We start from the raw sequence: 24,145 nt of genomic DNA, 5'->3' as shown, positions 1-24,145 counted from the left end.
ATGTAGATTCTGTAGCTGGCAACTGCCTGCCCCTTGTCCTAGGGCTTTCATTTCTTTATTTGTCTTTTTCTCTAGATTATGAGCTTCCTATAGGCAAAGGATGTATTTTTTTTAAAAAAATATTTATATCCTATGAGTTTAGCCCAGTGCTTAGAACACAGGTGCTGAGAAAATATTTGGGAGTGAATGATTAAATCCAGGAGTTGTCAAGACTTGCCCTGCCTCCTCATTCACTTCCTGAAGTATTGCCCATTGATAACCCCTGAACAATAAGTCAACAAAGTAGGGCTATAAAATGGGGTTGAACAGACTTCAGTTCAAGTCCTACCTCTTCCACTTAAAGACTTTGAGACCCCTGGCAAGTCCCTTTCACTGCTCTGACCTCAATTTTTCAGGGGGTTTCTGTGAGGGTTAAATGAGTTCACACATATATTGCCTGTCTGGCGAATGATAGTATGTGGTTGTTGTTACCATTATGCATATCCTAAAAGGAATACAGAGGAACAATGTGATTGCTTTTAGGATACAAAACATATTCAGATAAACTATCCTATATAATAAAAGGGTAAAATGCAAATTGACTCTAATGGCGGAATGACCAGAACAACTGGTCGCTATGATGTGCACTGACCACCAGGAGGCAGATGCTCAATGCAGGAGCTGCCCCCTGGTGGTCAGTATGCTCCCACAGGGGATCTCTGCTCAGCCCCAAGCCAGGCTGATGGCTGCGAGCGCAGTGGTGGTTGCGGGAGTCTCTCCCACCTCCTTGGCAGTGCTAAGGATGTCTGACTGATGCAGAGTGGGCCTAAGCCATCAGTTGGACACCCCCTGAGGGCTCTCGGGCTGCCAGAGGGATGTCTGACTGCCAGCTTAGGCCAAGTCCCCAAGGGAGCGGGCCTAAGCTGGCAGGTGGACATCCCCCAAGAGGTCCTGGACTGTGAGAGGGTGCAGGCTGGGCTGAGGGAACCCCCCGCCCCAAGTGCACAAATTTTTGTGCACTGGGCCTCTAGTGTTTAATAAATGTTTTATTTTTTAAAGCAGTTTCATGCTTATGGGAAAATTGGGCAAGAAGTACAGAGAGTTCTCACATGTTCTCTTTCTCTCCCCTCTCCACCTCAGTTTCTCCTGTTATTAACATCTTGCATTAGTGTGCTAAATTTTTAATAATTGATGAGCCATAGTGATACAGTATTAATAACTAAAGTCTATAGTTTATGTTAGAAATCATGCTTTGTATTGTACAGCCCTTTTGGTTTTGACAAATGCAGATAATGACATGGTGATCAACAATGGTGGATAGTGTCATGTATCCATCATTCCAGGTTCATGCAGTTGGTTTAACTGCCCCCCAAATACCCTGTGCTCCACTGATTTTTCTCTCCTTCTTCACTTGATCCCTTTGGAAACAATTGATATTTTACTGTCTTCGTGATTCTGACTTTTCTAGAATGGCATATAGTTGGGATCAGAGTATGTAGTGGTTTCTTTCACTTAGCAACATATATTTAATTTCTTTATATCTTTTTGTTACTCAATGGCTCATTTCCTTTTAGTCCTGGATAATGTTCCATTGTATGGATGTACCATATATGGTTTATCCATTCACCTATCGAAGGACATTTTGGTTGCATCCCAGTTGTGATGATTATAAATAAAGCTGTTACAAACATTCATGAACAGGTTTTTGTGTGAACCTGAGTTCTCAGTTCATTTGGGTAAATACGTAGAAGTATAAATGCTGAGATGAACTAGTTTTTCTAAATAACTAAAAAAAATTCTAATGTACAATCAAAAGTTTTTTGTAAAAACACTGAAGAGTTTACATCAAGAGGATTTCAGGCTCTGTCACTGAAAATAGCATTTTAATAGGCAGAGATGTTTAAAATGAGACAAGACCCACCTCTTAGCACAGGCCATTGACACAGTTTCTATAAGATGCCTCCAAGGCTTTCCTAGGAGATCTCTACTTCTTCTCTGCCCTCATCCTCCTGTGGCTATCACACAAGCAAGTCCACCCAGGGTTCTGCCCTTGCTGAGGGTGGACAGCATGCTCATGGGCTCAGGTCACTGGGGGAGGGCACTTGGAATTCTTCCTCAGATCCACACTGTCTGCCTGCCTCCCCCTTCCACCTTCCAAGCTGCTTCCCTGATGATCATCTCCTTTTGCTTTTCCGGCCACCTGCTCCTAACAGGAGCTGCAGGCTCTCAGGACAAAGGCCCTGCTGGACCCAGGGCCAAGCTCTGCCTCTGCTTGGAGCAGGTGGAGGCCTGGCCAGCTGCGGCCCTGGGGTAGGAAATCAAAGCAATTGACAGGCAGGCACACGGCCCCTTGGGGAGCCAGGGAAGATGTATGTAGATCAGATGAAGGCTGGCAGCCTGAACTGGAGGCTCAGAAAGGAGGCTCTTAACGGCCGTGGAAGAATAGTTAGGAGCCCAGATTTCAAAACCAGGGAACACCATGCTTAATAGAACTTTGGGCAAATTGCTGGCCTTTACGATCTCCCACTGTATCACATGGGAGCAACAAGAGTCTCTGTTTCGTAGGATTAATGAAATAACAGCAGTGGAGCATCAAGAGCAGTGCAGAGTGTGTTGAAGGGCTTAATAGATGTTCTCTATACCATGATCACGGTTGCTATAAATAATGGCTCAAGCACAGGAGCCACGAAAAGTCAGCCCACACACAGCTCCTTTTTCAGAGATTCTGAGAACTAGCAAATGACCTCAGAGGTCATGCAGCCCAACAGACTCCTTAATTTTTCATGGTACCAAACAGAGGCCGTGACTTGCCTTAAGGCACAGAGTGGATCCGGTACAGTTGTGGTTAAGCGTGTGTTGAGTGATGCTTTGTGCCAGGCACTGTGCTAGGAGCTGGAGTGACAGAGGGCCACACTGTCTGTCCTTAAGGGGCTCGCAGGCTGACAGAGGCAAAGAGACACCCAGGTGGATACCGTAGAGGGACAGGGGCTGAACATAGCACAGTTTTGATTCCCCAGCGGAGTGTTGAGATTTACAATTGGGTTGACATTCTACCTGGTGGAGAAAAACTCTGAAGACTAAGCCTTTAAGACAGCACATGTTTTGTGACCTTCATTTCTTCAGACACTTGGCTGCCCCATCCCATACTGGCTGCCCCTACCTGTCAGGGTTTCCTGACCTTCACGTCCTCATAACAGAACAGATGCTAGGGACACAGGTGATGCTGAAGCTTGGTAATCTTGCACCTGTGGCGAGAGAAGGGCCCTTTGGGCTAGTGGGAGTAGTTCTTGTGAAGTGAAGCCTGAGCCCAGAAGCAGATTTTTTTTAGGGGAAACAGCTATCCCTTTGCAGAGTTGCTCTTTCTGCAGAGCTCAGTGGGAGGATGATTAGAGGAAGAAAAGTATCATGGTAGATACGAACCTTTGATTCTTTTCACTTGACAAAATGCCCTGTCTAGTGAGGGGCTCAGACCTCAGGGGCAAGTCTGACAGCAGGTTGAAGTGGGAGATCTGAACCCCTCAAATCAATTAGGCTAAACCACTTTTCATTCTAGTGTTTAAACCATTCAAAAGGCCATGTGGGTGATAGAAAATGAAACTTTTCAGTTTCTTAATTGCTAAACGTTCCCCACCCAAAAGAGCTTAAGAGAAGGTTAATTATGGTGACAAGTTAAAGAAACCCCAACCTTCTCAAATGCCTCCTGGAGAAGCTGATGTGAGTTTAATAGGATTTTAATCCAGAGAGTCTTTTGAATACTTGAGGTCTATTCTCCTGCTATCCTCTCTCCTGATGACCTCAAATCCTTCTTCAACCCAACATAAAAGAGCATTAATATCTTCCATCGATCCATCTCCTAATCCTTTTACCTTTGCCTTTGAGTCGTCTGCATGACATTGCGTTTGGAGGGGGGTGGGAAATTCCTACGTGGAGACAGATTGCAGCCAGCAAAAGCAGACGGACCAAATGTCTGGGCTAGACGGAAGTAAAGGATCATCACCTTTGGAGAAAATTATCTGTTTGGAATTATTTTCCAAAAGCAAATGGACATTTAGTGGATTTTGTTCAAGCTGTGGTGATTATGAAGATCCTGGTGTGGAAACAAAAGGAGTCCGGATTGCTCTTGTGTGTGCTTGTGTGTGTGTGTGTGTGTGTGTGTGTGTGTGTGTGTGTAGGTAGAGGGCTATTTATTTTATCTATCTATCTATCTATCTATCTATCTATCTATCTATCTATCTATCTTTCTATCTATCATCTATCATCTCTCTACCTATCTATCTTGCCGGGGGCAATTAGGATTTTATTTCTTTTTTATTTGGATCAGTTTATGAAGCAACGATTTAAGGGGAAAAATCACTGCAAGGATACCTAAAGCAATATCATTATATTCATTCCTTTCCTCTCATACATCTCTGCCCCTCCCAGCCCTCTGGAGTTTTCTCTTTTCTGCTTCAATATTGCTGTCCCAAAGAGCAGAAGTTTCAGATCAATTGGCAGGAGAAGAAGGATAGGGAAGAATCTGAAAAGACCCTGAATTTGGGGCATAATGGTACGTGTGTGTGTGTGTGTGTGTGTGTGTGTGTGTGTGTTTGCATATTTTTTTAAGAGACAAGATTTTTCAAAGGTATCTTGACTCTTAAAGAGATGATAAGAATCTTTAGGGAGAAGTTGCTTAAGGCTGGAGGGAGGTCCAGATGGTTAGGGGTTTCCTCATTCCCATCACCTGTGCCTGCCTTTCTTTTCTCCCTTCCTCTGCTCCTCTGTTGTGTGTTCCCTCCTTCTTGTTGTCCTCTTCTCAGTTCCACACCTCCTCCCGTGCATTTCACTTGCCCCCAGGTGTGCCTCTCTGGGCTGTAGATGCTTGTGGTCCTGGGTCTGGAGGAGACCATGTATTTGCATGTTTATAAAAACACACAGATTGATGGCCATTTGCAGTCCACCTGGATGCTTGCTGGATGTGTTGATGTTGCCATACATCCTGGCAGCTGGGAACAGGACTTTTGTTTCAACATATTCCATCTTCCCCAACACCCAGAACTTGCTTCTCCCGGGTCTTACTTCCTTAAACCTTGTCCCAGATCTCCAAGGTGACCGCAGGTGAAGCCCTTGTCTAAATCCTTAGGCCTGGCCTGAGTCCTCTGAAGCCAGAGGGGTCGGGGAAGGGCTCCTGGAGGGTGATGGACATTCTATGGAAGAGTCTTCAGATGTCTTTTTTTTAATCATCCAATGTAACTTGACTGTAACTCCAGTTGTAAGTGATAGGTAATCAGATTTCAGGGCAATGTGAGTGCTCAGAAAACAGAATTCAGTATTTGGAGATAGAGTGGGCAACCTGCAAAAAAAAAATATGTTTATGAGATATTGACATCTTAAAAAGGATATTGGAGGACAGTTTAGATTGGTGAGTGGAATAATGACCTTGCAGGTCATTAAAAATATATCTATATCTATATCTATATCTATATATCTATATATCTATATATATATCTATATCTATCTATCTATCTATCTATCTATCTATCTATCTATATTATTATTGATTTCAGAGAGAGGAAGTGAGAAGGAGAGAGAGATGGAAACATTGATGGGACAGCAACATCTATCAGCTGCCTCCTGCATGCCCCCTATTGGGGATCGAGCCTGCAACCCGAGTTGTGCCCTGACCAGGAATCGGACAGGTGACTGCCTGGTGCATGTGACCTGCCAGCTGAGCCACACCAGCTGGGCACCTTGCAGGCCATTTAAAAAATGTATTTATTATTTCATTTGTAACCATTTACTCATTCCATCCATTTATTTATTTCAACACATTTTTACTCTTTGTTTCATGGCTAGATCCCCTTTATCTATCAAGTTCTCATTCTCATTTTAACATATGGACAGAGAGAGAGCAAATGCTTTGCCTACCATGTCAACTATAGAAGTGGGCTCTGAACCCACCATGGCCACTGCCCTGTCCAGAAGGGGCAGGGAAAGAGCCTGGCACCACCAGCCAGCATTTGGCTCACTCCTTCTTACCAAGGCTTTCCTAAAGAGTGTTTCTTACCTAGAAAGCAAGTAGATGCCCCTTCAAAGAGAAAAAAAACAAAACAAAATAAGAACATTGAAAGTCTTCATGCTGCAAGACGTTGGCGAACCGCCCTCCTTTCTCAGGGGGAGATGTTGTGATTAGCACAGGGACTGCTTTTCTTGGGGGCTGGAGGTCATTGCCTTGGAGGAGAGACACCCAGGAGCCAGGGAAGAGAGGCGGGGGAGCATCCTTCTATTTTGGGACTAAGAAATGGAGGATTTATTGCTTTCACTGAGACAAGCTGGAGGCAGAAGTCTGGGGCAAGCTGGGGTGCCTTGTTGGCTAAACCCTGGGGCTGGTGAAAGTCTGGTGGAGGGAGGGGGTTAGATGGGATTCAGCCTGCACCTTGAACTGCTATAAATTTAAGGGGCCTGCTCTGACCCACTGTCCAGGAAGCAGGCTCCAGCCAGGCCTATGGGGCCTTTGGCTCAGGAGCCCTCCCAAGCCAGTTGCCCCTTGGTGTCTGAGCTGAGCAGTTGACCCCGACTTAATGAGACCACGACGTGGGTGTCCAGGGCCAGCTCTCCCGCGGGCTGCTTCCCTTGGAACCAAATCAATATTCATTAATGATCTGCCCCCCACCCCCCACCCCGGGTGCCTCTGGCTTCACAGAGGGCCTCTGTTGCACCAGGCTGCCCAAGTCATTCATTAACCACCAAGCCCGGCAGTCTGCAAGGCCATGGAGGGGCTCACAGAGGCCAGCCCACCACCGAGGTATTTGCAAAGGTCATTAATGAACTAATCTGATTTAACTTTTCAAAACAGAGGCCTGGGTCGTGGGGGTCAGTCTCCATTCCCAGCATTGTGAGTGAGACCGGGTGGTGGGGAGGCCTGTGACCTTCACTGAAGAAGAGAAAATGTGTGGGAGGCGCTGAGAACTTAGGTATTAAAAAGTCACCACCTCTAAATCCAGAGAGGCTTGGGATGAAAGGTAGTAGGGCCCTGGGCTGTCCTGGGGATTATCTTCAAGAGCCTTTAGATTCCTGTTCAGGTTCGTCACCTCCTTTCCCTCTCCTGGTGAGAAGACAGGAATCTAAAACCAAGGAGCCCTGCACCAGCCCAGCACAGCGGTGGAATACACAAGCTGCAGAGTTCTAATTCCAGCCCAGGGAGCTTGAGCAAGTCTATCCATCTCTCTGAGCCCCAGTTTGCTCATCAGTAAAGCAGAAATAATAATGGTACCACCTAGGATTGCTCTGAGAATGTAAGCAAATAATGGAAGGAAAGCATTTAGCACAGGATCTGGTGCATTGTAAGCTCTCAAAAATGTAACTTTAAAGGAAAAAAAAAAGGTAGCTATATATTTTTGGCTGGGAAATTTGGAAAAGCCCCATTGTAGAGGATGGAGACACAGGAATGGATCCGCCCTACCACCAGTGGCCTGCGTCACCTTACTTAACTAGTAAGTGTCTCTGTGTAATGAAGACACAGCTTGATCTACTGTTGATCAGTTGCTTCTCCCCCCAACCCAGGAGGCCAGTGAGGGATTGGCTGCCTCACCCATTTTACAGATGGGAAGCCAGAGGCTCAGGCAACAAGTGACATGCGCAGAGTCATGCAGTTTGGGGTGGGAGAGAGAAAACGTGAACGCAGACCTGCTGGCTTCCAGTCCAGGGTGTGCACACCCATTGAGCAGTATAAAGGGCAGGCACAAGTGTAAAGACTTGGTCCTGACTTTGTCTGGGGTCCTCTGCAGTCTCTGTCCCTGGAGCCCATGGTGTCCCCACACTGCCCGCTTCACAGCCCTGCTCGGGTTGGCCTCTTCCCCAGAAATCAAGGCCTGTCGGGACCTTGATACCATATTCCCTACACCTCGAACTGCCTCTTCTGGGTCTCATTTCCTTCAGCCTTGTTTCTGCTCTCCAAGGGGACAGCAAGGGGACATCAGGAGGCCTGGCTGGGTCCTCTTTCTACCCAGATAACACATAGGCTGTATTTAGCTTCACCAAGACTTCAATCCTTTGAGTCTTTGCAAACTTTCCAAATTTGCCCCTTTTCTCCACCAAGGGGTCTGAACTAAGTCATGTGGCTCAACTAGTGTTTTCCCTTGGGAGGACACACACACACACACACACACACACACACACACACACAGGCACCCAGAGCTGAAAATATCCTGGTTCTGCTGCCCTCTGGCGTTCAGTTGAGAAACAGCCAGCATGCACAGCTGTGAATCAAGGTGGGGGCCCAAAGACTTCTATTTGTGGGATAGAGATCTTTGTTTCTTTGGTGAGAGGAGAAACAGAAATGGTAGGGGCAATGCATTTTGGGACCGGAACAAATGTAGTGACTGTACAAGCGAGGTTGCACACAGATTGAACTAGAAGTGCGTTTTCAGGTATCTAGGCCAGTCTCGGCCCGTCACAGGCATTCCATAGGTCTTGGAACTTGAAACCCCAAAGGGATTGCAGCAGCAAGTGAATCCAAACCCTCACATTTTATGGAGAAGGAAACTGAGGCCCATAATTAGAAAGCCTGTTAATATCAGAGCTGGGCTGACCACCAGCTTCCTGACTCTAGTCTTGCTTCTTCCCCATTTCTGGCCCCCCCCCCCCCAATATCATCATCATTAAAATCTTTGTCATCCTAATGGTTAACCCTGAGCCCTTATGTTGGGTCAGTCACTGTGCTGGGATTGTCACATTTGCTATTTTAATTCATGCAATAAGACAGATAGTTTTTGTCCATTTTGTGGATAAAGAAACTAAGGCTCCGAGAGATAAAATGCTTGCTCAATTATACAAAAAATAAGTGGCAGACCTTCTAGCTTTGATGGAAGGCTTTCTATCTTGTTCTCTGTGCTATGTTGAGCTAAGGGCAGAGTAAAAATAATTCCCTGGAGTTTGTAGCTGAGCAATAATAGTACAGTTGACCCTTGAACAACAGGAGGTTAGGAGCACTGACCCCTGTACTGTGTCAAAAATCCAAGTATCACTTAACTCCCCCCAAACTAAACTAACCACTAACAGCCTGCTGTTGACCAAAAGCTTTACCGATAACAAACGATCAATGAATAGATATTGAAAAAAATCCGTGTACAAGTGGACCTGTGTAGTTCAAACCTGTGTTGTGCAAGGGTCAACTGTATTTACGATGTGCTGGTACTGTTCTCAGCAAGTCACATATATTAACTCATTTACCCTCAAATTGTTCCTCTAAAGTAGTACATTATAGCACTATTGTTATCCTCATTTTATTGCTATGAAGACTGAGGCACAAAGAAGTTCTGGGTGCCACAGATAGTCAGCGCAGAGACGGCGTTCCAGCCCCGGCTGCCCAGCTCTGTTGCCCATCTCTGTTCCTGTTATTATCATCACAGAGAGATGATTGGGAGACATGGGCTGGGCTTTGAGGCCATGGGAACCCCAGGTGGGAAGCTGCAAAGACAATCAGGAAGGCAGCTGTTAAACCAGTGTGCTCTGCCCCCAGCCCATGTGGAGGGGTGGATTCATGGTTAAGGCCTGAGACCGCAGAGTAGCCGGGCCTGAGTTAGAATCCTGACCGTTGTTTTCTAGCAGTGTGTGTTGGGGTTTGCCACTCTCTGTACCTTAGCTTCCTCATTGAAATATGGGGAGACCAATAGCACCCACCTCATAGGTCAAATATTTAGAATGGCATCCAATATTACTTTTTATTACTCACATAGGCAGTAGAGAGCTTAGCACTTCACACCTATGGAAACAAGGCTCTAAATGAACCTCTATTTAAAAAAAAAAACAACAAAAACATTTAAAATGAACCTTTATTAACGCTGCTGAGGAAAGCCTCTTGTTTTGGTGGAGTGTGTCATGGATGACATTTCCCCCGTCTGGCCACTAGATGGCACACATGTTCTTTCCTGCCTGACCTGAGCCTTTGGGCAGAATCAGAAATAACTTTCTCCTGATGGAAAGCTACCTTTTATGGACCTGACACTGGGCTGCATGTCTTGCCTAAATTCTTATTCACTTATCACAGCAATCCTCATATTAAAAGAGGCATTCCAACCAAAATGCTAAGCAAGCACCTGGTACGTGGTAAGGCCTCAAAAAATGTTTGCTATGCTTCCCATTATTGTTGCTGTTATTCCCATTTTTATAGTTAGGACTGAGGCATAGGGAGGATAAGTAGGTAGATGGAACCTGGATTCAAACCCAGGCCAGGTTGACTGCAAGTTCAGCATCCTTTCCCCTAAATCTCATTTCAGGGAAATGAGGGGTGCCTTGGGCTCACGTCACTGTCCGCCCATTATGTCTACTTATGTTCTCTACTTATTTTCTGGGTCTACCACTTTCTTACTCCTGCGTGATTATAAAATAGTTATTTAGGCTTTCAGAGCCTCATCTGAACAATAGAAGGCATAATACCTTCCTAACGTTGGAGGCACTTCAGAAATAGCAACTAAACCAGAATTGACACTCCATCCACGATGGTTAGTTATTAATGGCTTACATGTTAACATGACCAGACTTCTTCCCTTCCTTCCTCCCTCCCTTCCTTCCTCTTCTTACCCTCTCTCTCTCTTTCCTTCCTCCCTTTTTTTCTTCCTTTCCTCCCTCCCTCCTTTCCTCCTATGCACCTGGAACTACAGTGCACTCATAGTTCCTGCCCTCATGGACCTTACAGTCCAAAAATGCCCTAGTTTCTGTTCAGTCCTGGGACAATGCCACTCCTAGGATGCCTTCTTTCCTATAGGCCACAGCAATTTGGGTGCCACCACCTCTGCATGACCAATGTCTGCAGGCCACACAGCTCAGACCCCATCTTCTTTCCCACTATGCTGCTCCAAATACACACAAGCCCACAGATTCCTTGGATTCTGCTGAGCATTCTCAAATCATGCTACCTGACCCCATTCATTCTGTTTCACCGGTGGCTTCGAAATGGGCTTTGGCATCCAAAGAGTGCCAGTATGCCTGGGGCCATTGGGATGGAGACCTGTGATAGGAAGATGGGGTCTCACAGGCTCATCCTTGCTGACAATATAACAGCTCTGGTTTAATCTGGTTTGTATTCTGGGATTGCATACATATTCTGCTGCTAAAGAAAAACATACAAAACTGTTCCACTCTACTGATAGGTGGGAAGGAGTTTAATTTTGAGATAATTCAGAGAAAATCTCCAGGAAAGAGAAAATGTTTGGGAATGTGTCTTAAAATTAGTTTCCAACATGCTAAGTGAAATAGGCAGAGAGAGAAAGACAAATACTGCATGGTATCACTTATATACAGACCCTAAAAAATAAATTAAACTCATAGAAACAGAAAGTAGATAAGTAGTTGCCAGGGGCTGAGGGTGGAGGAAAGAGGAGATGGTAAAAGGCTACAAACTTTCAGCTATAAGGTGAATAAGGTTTGAGGATCTAATATATAAAACAGTGATATAGTTGGTAATACTGTATTGCATACTTGCAATTACCTAAGAGAGTAGAACTTAAATGTTCAAAGCCCTCCGAAAGAAGTTAAATATGTGTGAGATGATGGATGTGCTAATTAAAATGTGGGCTGGGTTCCTTTCAATGTATACATATATCAAATCACAGTCATGTACCTTTCAAGTATCTTACCATTTTGTCACTTATACTTAAACAAAGCTGAAATTTAAAAAATGGTTTTCAAGAGAAATGGGATATAGCATTTGAATCAGTAACTTGGTGGCTGTCTGGAACTCCACTTTCACCACCACTGACTTGACTAATTGGGGCCGATTGCATACTTATGACCTTGACCGTGACCTGCCAATCTGCCACTCAGGACTTTGCTCTTTCTGTGTTGCAGTGCCCTGGTTCCCAAGGACCATTCAAGATCTGGACAGATTTGCCAACCAGATCCTCAGCTATGGAGCAGAACTGGATGCAGACCACCCTGTGAGTCCATGGCCCTGCCCATGAGATGCTTTCGGTTCCTCCCCATCCTACTTTGGAGCAATGTGTCTTTGTTTTCTTGTACAGCAGTCATTTATTGAGTGTCTGCTCACACATCATCATCATTATCATAGCCATTATTATTGTTGGATCAAATATGAGTTATCATCTAGAAACTATTGTTTATATCTGATACATGCATGTAAGTGTGTGCACACACACATAAACACACTCAGATATGTAAGTAATCTTTATTTCTCTGACTTTCTACAATCACAGAGGTTTAATTCAAGTGCTTGGGAGACAACAAAGTCTACTAACAACTCTGCCAGATCCAGGGGGCATGAGGAATGGTGACATTGAACTGGATTTTGAAAACTGAGTAGAAGATGCTATCAAACAAGGAGGCAGGAGGCAGTACGATCTGAGGGAACAGTACATGTGAAGGTTCAGGGTCCTGAAAGTACCTGGAATATTTTAGAAGGGCTGGCTGGTGTGGTAGGTATGAGGGTCAGGTTTTAAAAGATCTGACGCACCAGATGGAGAACTCAGACTGTGTCCCATGACCTGTGGGCGGGGGAGTGGGTCCTTTAATGGCTTCTGGGTAGAGGACCAGGGTGGGCAGATTTTATCCTCATTTTCTCTGGGGTTGGAGGTCCAGGGATGGAACAACCCAGCCTGGCTCAGAGCCAGTTCTAGCAGCCTCTATAGGCAAGAGGTGTACCCATGATCATGTTGACTGTCCTTTACTGTCCGCCCAGGCAAGTGACTTCATTCGTCTTTAAATGACTTGAAGGCTGTTTCCATTTGCAGTGGGTTAGTCTAACACTAAGGGACTGTGTGTTTTACCCACAGTCTAATTTCCCCTCACATCACATGGGTCCTTACAGTTGAGTAAGTTGTGAATGATCCCCTTTGACATGTCTGGGGCCTCTTGGCCGGGGGCCCTGAGAGCAAGGCATCTTCAAAGATATGGTTTCTGCCCTAACCGGTTTGGCTCAGTGGATAGAGCGTCAGCCTGTGGACTGAAAGGTCCCAGGTTCAATTCCGGTCAAGGGCATGTACCTGGGTTGCGGGCACATCCCCACTAGGAGGTGTGCAGGGGGCAGCTGATTGATGTTTCTCTCTCGTTGATGTTTCTAACTCTCTAACCCTCTTCCTTCCTCTCTGTAAAAAATCAATAAAATATATTAAAAAAAAGATATGATTTCTCTGCAAAGCTGTCTGATGACCTTTGACCCAGAAATGGGGTTGGCCCATCGTGGCCTTTCTCCTCTTACCAAGCTCCAGTGCTCCTGCCCTGTCCCACTTCCTTTCCATTGGCCACACCCCCTGTCATTTGGGGATGTGAGAGCAGAGGCCAGTCCATAGACATGGACATCTCCCCACCTCTGTCCTGGTGCCTGCCTTCTGAGAGGCAGATGGGGCTGATCTTAAAATTCTGGAGTTAATTTCTCCTTACAGGCCCAGCCCACATCTTTGGCTCCCTGGCCTCTCAGTGACATGCACTTTATCGTAAAAATACAATTTATCAGGTACACTGTCCCCCTGAGGGGGCCAGGCTCTCCCTGTTCCTTCCTGTGGCTTCTCATCTGATCTGGGAAGAGATGGGCCAAGGACAGAACAGGCCCTCCAGGGTGTGGGCAGAGGTGTTCCTCGGAGAGGACCCTCTGTTCCTCTCTGTCCCACAGGCTCAGGAGGAGTGCACTTCGCCCTGAACCCTGCTCTTGGCAGTAGGCACTGAGGTTTGGCCCAATAGCCCACACCAGGGCCTCTAACACAGCCGGGCTGGAAAATGAGCCAGGGAAGGATTGTTCCCGAAACAGAGGTGAAGGGGAATGAAATAGGCTAGCTGTATCAGCTCCTCCATCCTGCCATCCCTCCATCCCTGTCCCCTGTCTTCCTTCCACTTGTGTTTATTAAGCGAATGATATTCAGAGCTAACATTTCTTGAGCGTGGATTGTGTAACCAGGCACTGTGCTAAATGCTTTCCCTGCATTTTAAAAACTTAAATGTTCTAATCCGTGGGAAGGTTGTACTTTCTCATTTTCCAGTGAGAAATCTCAGCCAGAGAGGGCTGTGTGGGCTCCTGTGTCTGTGAGCCATGTCCCAGGCCATGTGCAGGGAAGGAGGCCGAAATGATTAATAAAACAGGATCCCTTCCTTCCAGGAGCCTCCAGTTGTAAGGTTGAGAGAAGAAGGGTGAGTGGCTACTCTTCCAAAGGGATGGCAGAGGGGATGAGGGTGTAATCCCAGGTTTGGCAAGCAGAATGCAAGTGGGTCTGCTTGATTTCTATTTCTAAAAGCAGTTCTCCTTTCTCCAACTGTTCTCAGCCTCTGTGCTCTGGTCCACGTTGTTTCCTTTGCCAGGATGCTTTTCCTTATCCCCCAGCTCCCCTTTCCCTGCTGGAAGGCCTCTATTTACTTTTATTATTATTATTATTATTATTATTATTATTATTATTATTATTAAATTGTTTAAAATTTTACATATGTCTCATTTTTTCCCAATTGACCCCCCTCCCCAGCCATTCCCACCCCGGGCAAGCCCCACCGCCCCAGGGTCTGTGTCCATTGGTTATGCTAATATGCATGCATATTTACTTTTAAGGCCCAACTCATATATTTTGGCCTCCCTAGAGCCTCCCATCCACCTGGTCCCCAGGCCCAGTGGTTCCCACACTCATACTGTAGAGCTGTGTCACTGTGATTTATACTTTGAGCACAGAGTATCAGGTCAAAATAAATTCACCACTTCATAATAACCTCACAGGAGCCATAAGACATATGCAAGTGAGAGGGTCATATACATGTGTCCTGAACTAGAGTCTGTGAAACAGATCTCATGATCAAAGGGAGAAACGCTGTGTTCTAAAACCCTATTTTCAGCATTTACAAGTTCCATGGTCTCATTAGAGGCTTTGAAAAGTCCTGCAAAAATATAACTCATTTCACCTAATGTTTCTCAAACTTATTTACCCATAGAACCCTTTATTGACCCTTAGCAACATTATCTTGAATGGTAGTGTTCCATGGAATACAGTTTGGGTAATATTTGGCTAAATCATAAAGCAAAAAAAGTATATGAGTAAACACCAGGTTTACTGCTATGCTATCAGTTTTAATGTCACTGTGGGCAGAATGGTTAGGGAGGACTTCCCAAACAGGGAGATCTGAGTTAAGCCCTCTGGTAACCAGGGTAGGCTAACTGCTTACTTATCAAACAGCCCCCAAACCTCCATGGCTTAACCCAAGGAAAGTTTATTTCCAGTGTAGTCAATAGGGAAATTGTTCCATGTGTAGGGATCAAGTCTCCTTCCAAGTAAGGGCTGCACCCTCTTCCAAGTCCTTGGAGCCTGAGCATGGTGCCAGTGCCTGGAAAAGACAGAGAATGGCTTCTGGGAGGTTCATATGGGCCAGGATGGAAGGTGACTCACATCTCTTCACTCAAATTCCACTGACTACAGCTCAGTCATAGGCCCACAACTAACTTAGTAAGGACGCAGAGAAAAGTAGTTTAGCAATATTCTCAGAGATAATGAAGGGGATACCAGCAGCCCCTACCACACAGACCCCAACCTCAGAGCTCTCTCTTTCAGTTTCTCTAACACCTGCCCCTGTGTCTAGATGATGACCCACACTGGAGGAAGCTTTCAGTGGGGAAAATGTGAGCGAACACAACTGTTCTTCTGTGTTTATTTCTGTTCTTGATCCAAGTATCTCAAACTGCTTTTCAATCTTTCATGGTATAGGCATTAAGTTTTCCTACTTGCCAATAAGAGCCTGCTCTTCCCCAAGACCAGGACTATATTTCCAATACTTGTCTCCTTTTCTCTTCCTTCCGCCCACCCAACCTTCTCCACCTGAGGGCCTGTCAGAATCTATCCTAAATGTCAGCCAGTTGAGTCATCATCAATGACATTGCATTCCAACTAAGTTGCTCTGACAAAGTGTAATTTTTAAAAAGTTAGAAACAACTGTTATACAGGTACATGTAGTGACCATGTGTCAAAGATCCATGGACTCAGGAATGAGGGACCCAGCAAGATGACAAAGATGGTGCAAAGGAAGACACAAGAGACCAAAGTATATATGGTCTTTGAAAAATAGAGTTCTGGAATAAGATCACAAGACGGTTTCACAAATTACCAATGTCCCAGAAGGCAGTAAAGCTGTAACTGTGAGTGTTCTCTTTTCTACTAGACAGAAATCATTTGCAACAGGATCATAAAATAAATATATTGGAACTAATATTTTGGAATAAATACTCGTCAGCATCCAACTTTGAAGTGTTGGGGCCTTACTAAGTTGTAAATTGCACTTCAAGCAAATGTCCGTTCCCCTGGAGCACACAGTGAGCTTGTTAAATAGTGATCTGATAGGACTTTGAAAAGGCACACCGTAACGTTTGTTTTGCTTAAGGTTTGCGTAATTTTTAATAGGTCTTACACAGGAGTGTGCCAAGTATGCCAGGCACAGAAAATCCAGTGATAAGTAAGACAAACAGATTCCTGAATTAAATAATTATTAACAAGTATAATGATTGTGCCATGCCGATGTGGTTCAGTGGTTGAGCGTCGACCTATGAACCAGGAGGTCACTGTTCAATTTCTAGTCAGAGAACGTGCCTGGGTTGCAGGCTCCATCCTCAGTAGTGGACGTACAGGAGGCAGCCAATCAATGATTCTCTCTTATGGATGTTTCTATCTTTCTCTCCCTCTTCCTTCTTTTCTGAAATCAATAAAATTATATTTAAAAAACAAGTATAATGATTGTCTAAAAGAAAAAACACTCAGGTTGCTGAGGGAGTGTATTGTAGAAGAAAACCAATAAACTGGAAAAATCAAGGAAGGTGTGATGTAAACCAAGATGGAAAGACTGAGTAGTAGCTTATTGGTCTGAGAAAGTGAGGAAGAGTATTCCAATCAGAGGGAATAGAATGTGTGAAGGCCTCCATGTGGGGGGTAAAGCATAGTGTGTTTCAAGAATTAAAATAAGACCAATCTGGACAAATTTGGAGATATAATATGTAGTTCTGCACAGAGTTGGAAATATACTAGTAGGCGGGGCAGGATCACATAAAGGCCTGTGGACTCTGTTCAGGATTTTGGACTATACCCTAAAAGTGATGAGAAGCCATTGAAAGTTTCTAAGGAGGGGAGCAACCCCACCAGATTTGCGTTTTGTTAAATCTACATGGGCTAAAGTGAAGAGAGATGGTTTTGGGGAGGAGACAAAGAAAGCAGTTATAGTAGTCCAGGCAAGAAAAGATGAAGGCCTGAATTAAGTTGTAGAAATGAGAATAAAGTAAAAATGAACAGACTCAAGATACTTGAAAGGAAAAATGGACAAAAATTGATTATTGAATGTGAAAGTAAGAGAGGAGGAAAGAAGTAAAACAATGACTTCCCAGTCTGGGCAACCAGGTGTCCAAATCCTTGCTAGAACAGGCTTCTTGGCATTATTGGCGGGGACCATGGCTGACAACACACAGTGGGCAAGGATGGGGGGGCATGCTCAGCACTGCCCTTGTCTCTTGGTTTATAAATCGTTGGCCCATACCTATAGGATGGCAATGGTAGATACTTAAAAAAAATGCCACTTTGAAACTCTTGTCTCCTGTGCATCATCCTTCCTCCAGTTGGCTTGGGACCAATGGGATGCAAAAAGGCTCTTACTATTGGCCTAGATGAACTATAAATAAATAGCAAGGTAAGAATTCTATAGATGCTGTTTAAGAAGCCCAAGGATGGGTGATGGGCTCAGTGACCATTCCAGAGAGTATATCCTTTTTATGTTCAAAGCCAGATTTCTCAGCTTTGGAATTTCCTACCATTGTGCCCCAAAGCATCAGGTTTTGAGTGTCTCCTTTATACTCAGAATTTCACTTGATCTAATCCACCCCACCCTGTGAAGTAGCTTCCATTAACTGTCTCATTTTACTGATGAAGAAACTAAGGCTCGAGAGGTGAACTGACCAACCCCAGGCCATTCTCCTAGTGATTGAATGGGTTAATAATCCAATAATTCAACCCAGCCTGTCTAACTTTTTTTTAATGTTAAAATTTACCTTTAGTTATTTTACTTTTTTTCAATTACAGTTGACATTAATGTTACTTTTATTAGTTCCAGCCTGTGTGACTAAAGATGGCATTTCTGAGGTTTAAGCTTAGCCATGATAGCAAGAAATAATGATGTAAGATCTCTATCTAGAAGGATACTCAGAACTTTTCCATATAGCTACCCTTTCCCCCAAAGCCCCACAAAAACAAAATCACGTGCTTCAACACCCTCAGGTAACAAAAATCCTGAGAATAAGGAAAGTGATCATGTGTAGACTGCACCCCGTAGAATTCTCTGTACTTTCTTCCATCTGACCTCCCCTCTTCCCCCTTCCCCTCATCACTTCTTCACCAGCAATATATTTTCCTGTCAAAACATACTTGGTTACCCGCAGTGCAACCCAAATTGCTGCTATTAGCCTAATTGAGACAGGGTGATTATAAATAAATTACATGCAGTGTTTCTGACATTGCTGCTGTTAGACTAAATTGAGACAGGATGATTAGTCATCGCCGACTGTAGCTTCATTCAGAGTGTATTCCACGTGGTGTAGAGGCCCTGTGGTCACCCGGCAGCCCGAAGGATGGAAGGCCAGCTCCCTGAGAGACGGACTTCCAGGTTATAGCTCCCTTTCACTGGTAATAGGGAGAGCAGAAGTCCATGCAGTCTAGTTGATGGGGTCCCCTTGCAGGCTAATAATGAACTTTTTGGTGACTTTGAGTTAAAAAGAACCATGGTTAGAAACCATCCCACAGAGAGAATCCATATGTTTGTGTTGATGTATCTCAATGGATGAATTTGCTGCCACTCTCCATAATTATTTGAGATGGATTTTTACTATTATTTTACTTTTTTTCTACCTATTAAAAACACCCTACACACCATAGAAAACTTCAAAAGCATAATAGTATACAAGACTAAAACAGTCATTTTTTTTCTCATTTTCATAACATTTGTTAGGCTTTGGTGTACTTCTTCCATCATTTCATGAATATATTTATCTATTCCCTCTGACAAAGTTGACATTTATTGGATACATGATTTTATTTCAAGCTTTTTTTTTTCACTGATGGAAAAAATATTTAAACAACCTAGACAAAGTACATCACAGATTAAAGATAGAGAGTCCAAAAGGGAAGATAAATTGTCTTGGACACCCCATTTCTGGAGGTGACATGATGAGGTGGAAATCCATGGGTTAAGGACATTCTTCTCTTGTCTCCCTGGTTTTTAGCTTCAGCCCTCAAACCTCTACTCATCAGCCTGGTTAGGACCAGAAAACCTGAGTGGAGATCCTGGTTCTTTAGTTGAGGGTTCTTGGGCAGATGGTTCTCTGAGCTTCACCTTCTTCAGATCTAGATCAAAATATAGAAATAGATGTTCTTCAAGGCACCTTGCAAGTGCAAAAGTCTACATTTCATACCTAGGGGTTGTTTAAGCCATTTACTACTGACTGTTAAATAAGACTGGGAGGTAAGGATGACCGTCACAGCCAAGCTTTAATGATTGACACCCATTAAATTTATATTTTGAGTTCTCAGTATGGAGATGTGTTCTTCTTTTAGCCCAGTAGATGGCTTCATGAAAGAGTATGTTAGTGTTGCTTGGAAATAAAATCATGGTGCCCATTTTTCCTATCACATCAACTGATCTTCTCCCAGAAGAAGTAGACCCAATGGTAGTTCTAAGTTTTCAGAGTTCTATAGCAATTACTGATGCAAAACCATGCCATGCTTTGGGAAAACAAGTTATACCTTGTAATAATCATGTCATAGAATTTTTCTAAACTAATAATTACTTAACTTACCTGGAACTTAGGTTTGGAATTTAAAAAAAAATGTCTGATAATTTTACTTTACTTTTCCAGAGTGAAACACTTGGATTTCTCTATTTCTCAAATCATATACACAAAAGTGAGATCATACAGTATTTGTTTTCACTGTCTGACTTATTTCACTTAGCACAATGCCATCAAAGTCCATCCATATTGTCAGAAGGTTTTTCTCTTCTGTTTTATGGCTGAATAAATACATATAGGCAATGGAATATTATTCATTCACTCCTCAGTGAATCCTTAGGTTATTTCCATGTCTTGGCTATTGTGAATTATGCTACATTTAACATGAGAGTGCAGATTTCTCTTCAAAATAATGTACCTTACAACTGTGTTGTGAGAGTTATACATAAAATAAGTTTCTAGCACACACAGACTGGCACATAGTAGGCAATCAATAAATGGTAATTTTTTTTAATTGCAATGGCAGTAAGCATGTACTGTTTGTCTATCAAGAAGTTAGGAGGCAATTCTAAATACCATTAGTCAAACATTTAGTGGATATTGTATATCTTTATCGTAGATGTCAATCCTACCAGCTTTGTCTAATTTAGCAAGTTTACAAGTTAGAAATTCTATGAATGAAATTTCTTTAAAACCTGTACATTATTTGCACTTTGGAATCCCATGGCACAGGGGCTCAGTAAATTGAGGGTATTGCTAATGATGCATCACTCATATTGGTGGGAGAGCTTACCCTTGGTTTAGCTGAGACTTTATTTTCAGGGTATAATCAAGGGAAGGAGCTCAAGGCTCTCATTCAAAGCCTTGAGATACCAAGTGTCTCCTTTCTCCTAGGGCTTTAAAGATCCTGTGTACCGTGCAAGACGGAAGCATTTTGCTGACATAGCCTACAACTACCGACAGTAAGTCTGCTTGATAGTTGGGGGGGGAAGAGCACACTCCTAGCCTGCCTCTTCCTTGCCTAAGTTTGGAAAACACCAGCATGAAGAGTCCTGCCTGCTGTGTGTGTGTGTGTGCGTGTGTGTGTGTGTTTGTGTGTGTGTGCACACGCACGCACGTAGAGCCCCCTTTAATAACACCTGTTTTAAAAAATGCTACTAGACAAAACAAAATTACCCACTGCGCCAGGGCCTATCTCTCTATCAGGCTTTGTTGTATAATTACGCTGTGATGTCTGATGTAATTATAAAAGGCCTCAGTGCTGAATAAAAGAGCCTCTGGTATTCTCCACATTAAACATGGGAGGAGAAAGAGCATCATTTACATTCAGGAGTTGGCTGCTTTGCTGAAATAATGAATCTGAGGTTTCAGGCGCACCAGCCTCAGCGTTCTTTCATCCGATCTGACCCAGCTGCGAAGGGCAATTTTCAGATGAGTGTCTTTTACCCCGTCTGGGATTCTGTGCTCCTCTTCTGCCTTCTTTTAGCCAAAGGAAAATGCAACTACTAAATATGTTATTTGGAGGAGAACTGGCAAGCTATTGTGAGTCCCCAAGAACTTCAGATGTTCCCATGGGAAACTTAGTATCTGAGCTCCGTTCCTGAGTTAAGGGCATGAGAAAAGGCGTCTACAAAAAGAAACTTAGCAATTGACCAGAACACTGAGTAGTGGTTCTTTAACAACTTTGAGGGAGACAAAGAAGATGGTAGGGCTCTGTATACAGAAGACAAAGTCACCTTTCAAATGAGAGATTCCTTCTCTGAATGACTCCTGGTAGTAGAGGGATCCAGAACCATGCTGACCTTGGCCCAGCACATTGGGTTTTGGCTGGTGGCAAGCAGGAATCACAGAACATGGTGATCTCTCTCTCCTGTCCTTACCTTTGCCCCAATATGGTCAGGTGGACACCATCAAATCAGATGTAGACAGGAGTCCTTCTTCAGCTAATCAATAAGAATAGGTCTCATTCACCTGTGTTATCTCCCTGCTCTGTCTGGGGCTTTGCTAAATGCTTTGTGTACTTTATTTCATTTAGTCTTTATAGTGACTCCCTGTTTTCCTGATGGAAATTAGAATTTCCTGATTTTGAACTTAGACTTATTTAACTCTAAAGTCATTCTCAGTCACTTCCATGGGTTTCTGGGGACTCTCAGAGTCAGGAGACTGTACTTCTCCATAGATTTCACTTTCTGCTGGTTTCTCTCCTCCTTTTCTGAGATTTCTTCTCAGTCTCCTCTGGCCAATTCCTCCCACCCCAGAAATTGTAACATCTTTTAGGACTCAACTTTGGCCCCCATCCTTGTCTTCTGCCACCCTCCATGCCAACAGCTCCCACATTTGGGTCTCTAGTTCCTTCTTAATAATTGTTCCACATAGGGGTCAAATTTATGCACCATGAATCATAAAGTCCCAGTATAGTGATCAGTTGATAAAATGTGTCTCCAAAGAGCCCATGTAATAGCTGCACAGGCTCAGAGAGGTTTACTAAATTGTTCAAGGTGATTTAGCTGTGAACTGACACAGCCAAGTATTGAACCCAACTCTGTTTGTTTCAAAAGCCTGTTCTTTGCCTTCATCAGCACTTAGCCCTGAAATAATGGTGCAGCCTTAGGTGGGGCTCCACCTGATGTCCTTTCCACAATCACTGCTGGCCATTACAGAACCCTCTGAGCTTGTCTTGCTTTCAATACTAAAGCAAAAATCTGTATCTGCCCCCTGACCCCTGTCTGCCTGTAGGCCATAGCAGTGACTTTACTTTCCTGTGAGCTACACTTCTGAAAAGGCAGGAGTGACCTAGTTTGGAGCCTGATGATGAGCCATTATTCTGAAATAAACAGTCTTTTCTTGTCCCAGACACAGTGTATTCTGTTAGGAAACAGGCCTACAGCCCATAGAACAGTCACAGGTCTTCGAAATCAGGCTTTCTTTGGTTTTCCTTTATTTTACTATTCATAACACAGCTCATTCTTAGTTTTCAAAAGGACCTTTCAAACTAATGACTCTTGAACTATAGCATGTCATCTGGGAACTTATAGGAATCTAGATGCCTGGGTCCCTCCCCCCCCCCCCCCCCCACCGATTCAGGATCTACAGGGCTCCCTGTAGTTCTGTTATGTCATAGCAGAAGATGCTAGATAAGCAGATCTCGTACCTAGCATGCATTTAAATACCTATAGAACTTCCCAGGGACCAAAATTTCAAATCCAGCAAGTGCATGCCCACTAAACAAGGGTTGGTCTTAAACTCATGGTGCACATATTCAATCCACTTTTGCCTACAATTGCTTTAGTTGACATAATACAAAATTTTAATTGAACTTGGATGCTTTAATTGAACTTGGATGCCTTTGTTTAGAAAGAGGATACATTCTTCATTGTCTCAACCCCATGCTCCTATTGCCTATACCTGCTACTTTATATATTTACATTACCTGCCTGGCCCCTGAAGGTAAGTGAATTTCCACCTTACGTAAACAATTGGAGCGATAAGAGAGCAGAAAGGCCAAGTGATTTCCCAATGTGACAGCAAATCATTGGGGCAGTTGATGAGGTGAGATCTTGTATCATTGCTTAACCAATTCAGTTGAATGTTTCCTACATTGAGAAGTGGAATTTTCCTCTTTCAAACAAGTTACATAATCCATTGGAGTCCAGGTGGTGGCAGCTCTGCTAACACTCCTTCATGCACCTGCCCTGCCAGAGACAAATATCTCATGCCTTTGTTCTAGTGGGCAGCCCATCCCTCGAGTGGAATACACAGAGGAGGAAAAGAAAACCTGGGGGACGGTGTTCAAGACCCTGAAGTCCTTGTATAAAACCCACGCTTGCTATGAGCACAACCACATCTTCCCACTTCTGGAAAAGTATTGTGGCTTCCGTGAAGATAACATTCCCCAGCTAGAGGAAGTGTCTCAGTTTCTGCAGAGTAAGTGAACGTCAGGATCAAAGGTAAAGGGGCAGGAGGGGAGGGCAATAAATGGAGGGCAGTGTGAGTGTGCCAGTGGCAATGCATGTAGATTGATTCTCCCAGGAAAAATGGAATGTCACTGCTGAGCTTTGCCTCCCTGCCAGCCTCCACCATTAATCCACTCTCATCGCCTCCCTCCTTAAAGGCACAAGGCATGGGTTTTGCCTATCAATGCCCCTGAAACATTGTTTTGTGTTTTGTTTTTTTTTTCATACTCAAAGCCCAGATTGCCCAGTCATGCTTTTCCTTGCAGCTCTGCTATGTTATGAGATGGCAGCAGGGTGCCTGGGTGTAAGAAATGTGGGCACTGTGGGCAGTGCTAAGAAAGCCCGAGCTCCAAGTTTATATACCCATCTGGTATGAATCTTGCTTTGGACGTTCTGTAGTTGGGTGAACCTACCTCACTTTTGCCATCTGTCCAATGGAGTCTGTGTCAGCATTTTAGCCTTTCTCGGAGGGCAGTTGTGAGAATGAAATAAGATGCTGCAT

General features: G+C 44.0%; 1 protein-coding gene across 5 annotated transcripts in view; it reads left to right on the top strand.

The window, feature by feature from the left end:
* PAH (phenylalanine hydroxylase) overlaps positions 1–24,145 on the top strand; it is a 61,242-nt gene that overhangs the window by 17,856 nt on the left and 19,241 nt on the right. For all 5 annotated transcript variants that reach the window (XM_080661431.1, XM_080661430.1, XM_080661432.1 and 2 more), the window contains exons 4-6: positions 11,803–11,891; positions 20,585–20,652; positions 23,418–23,614. In XM_080661431.1, coding sequence (XP_080517557.1) covers positions 11,803–11,891; positions 20,585–20,652; positions 23,418–23,614 — 354 coding nt within the window. The remainder of the gene's footprint in view (positions 1–11,802; positions 11,892–20,584; positions 20,653–23,417; positions 23,615–24,145) is intronic.

This window comes from Plecotus auritus, assembly GCF_963455305.1.
Source record: "Plecotus auritus genome assembly, chromosome: 3".
NCBI lineage: Eukaryota > Metazoa > Chordata > Mammalia > Chiroptera > Vespertilionidae > Plecotus > Plecotus auritus.
Note: the sequence above shows the minus strand (reverse complement) of the source record. Positions and strands in the feature narration are given on the sequence as shown.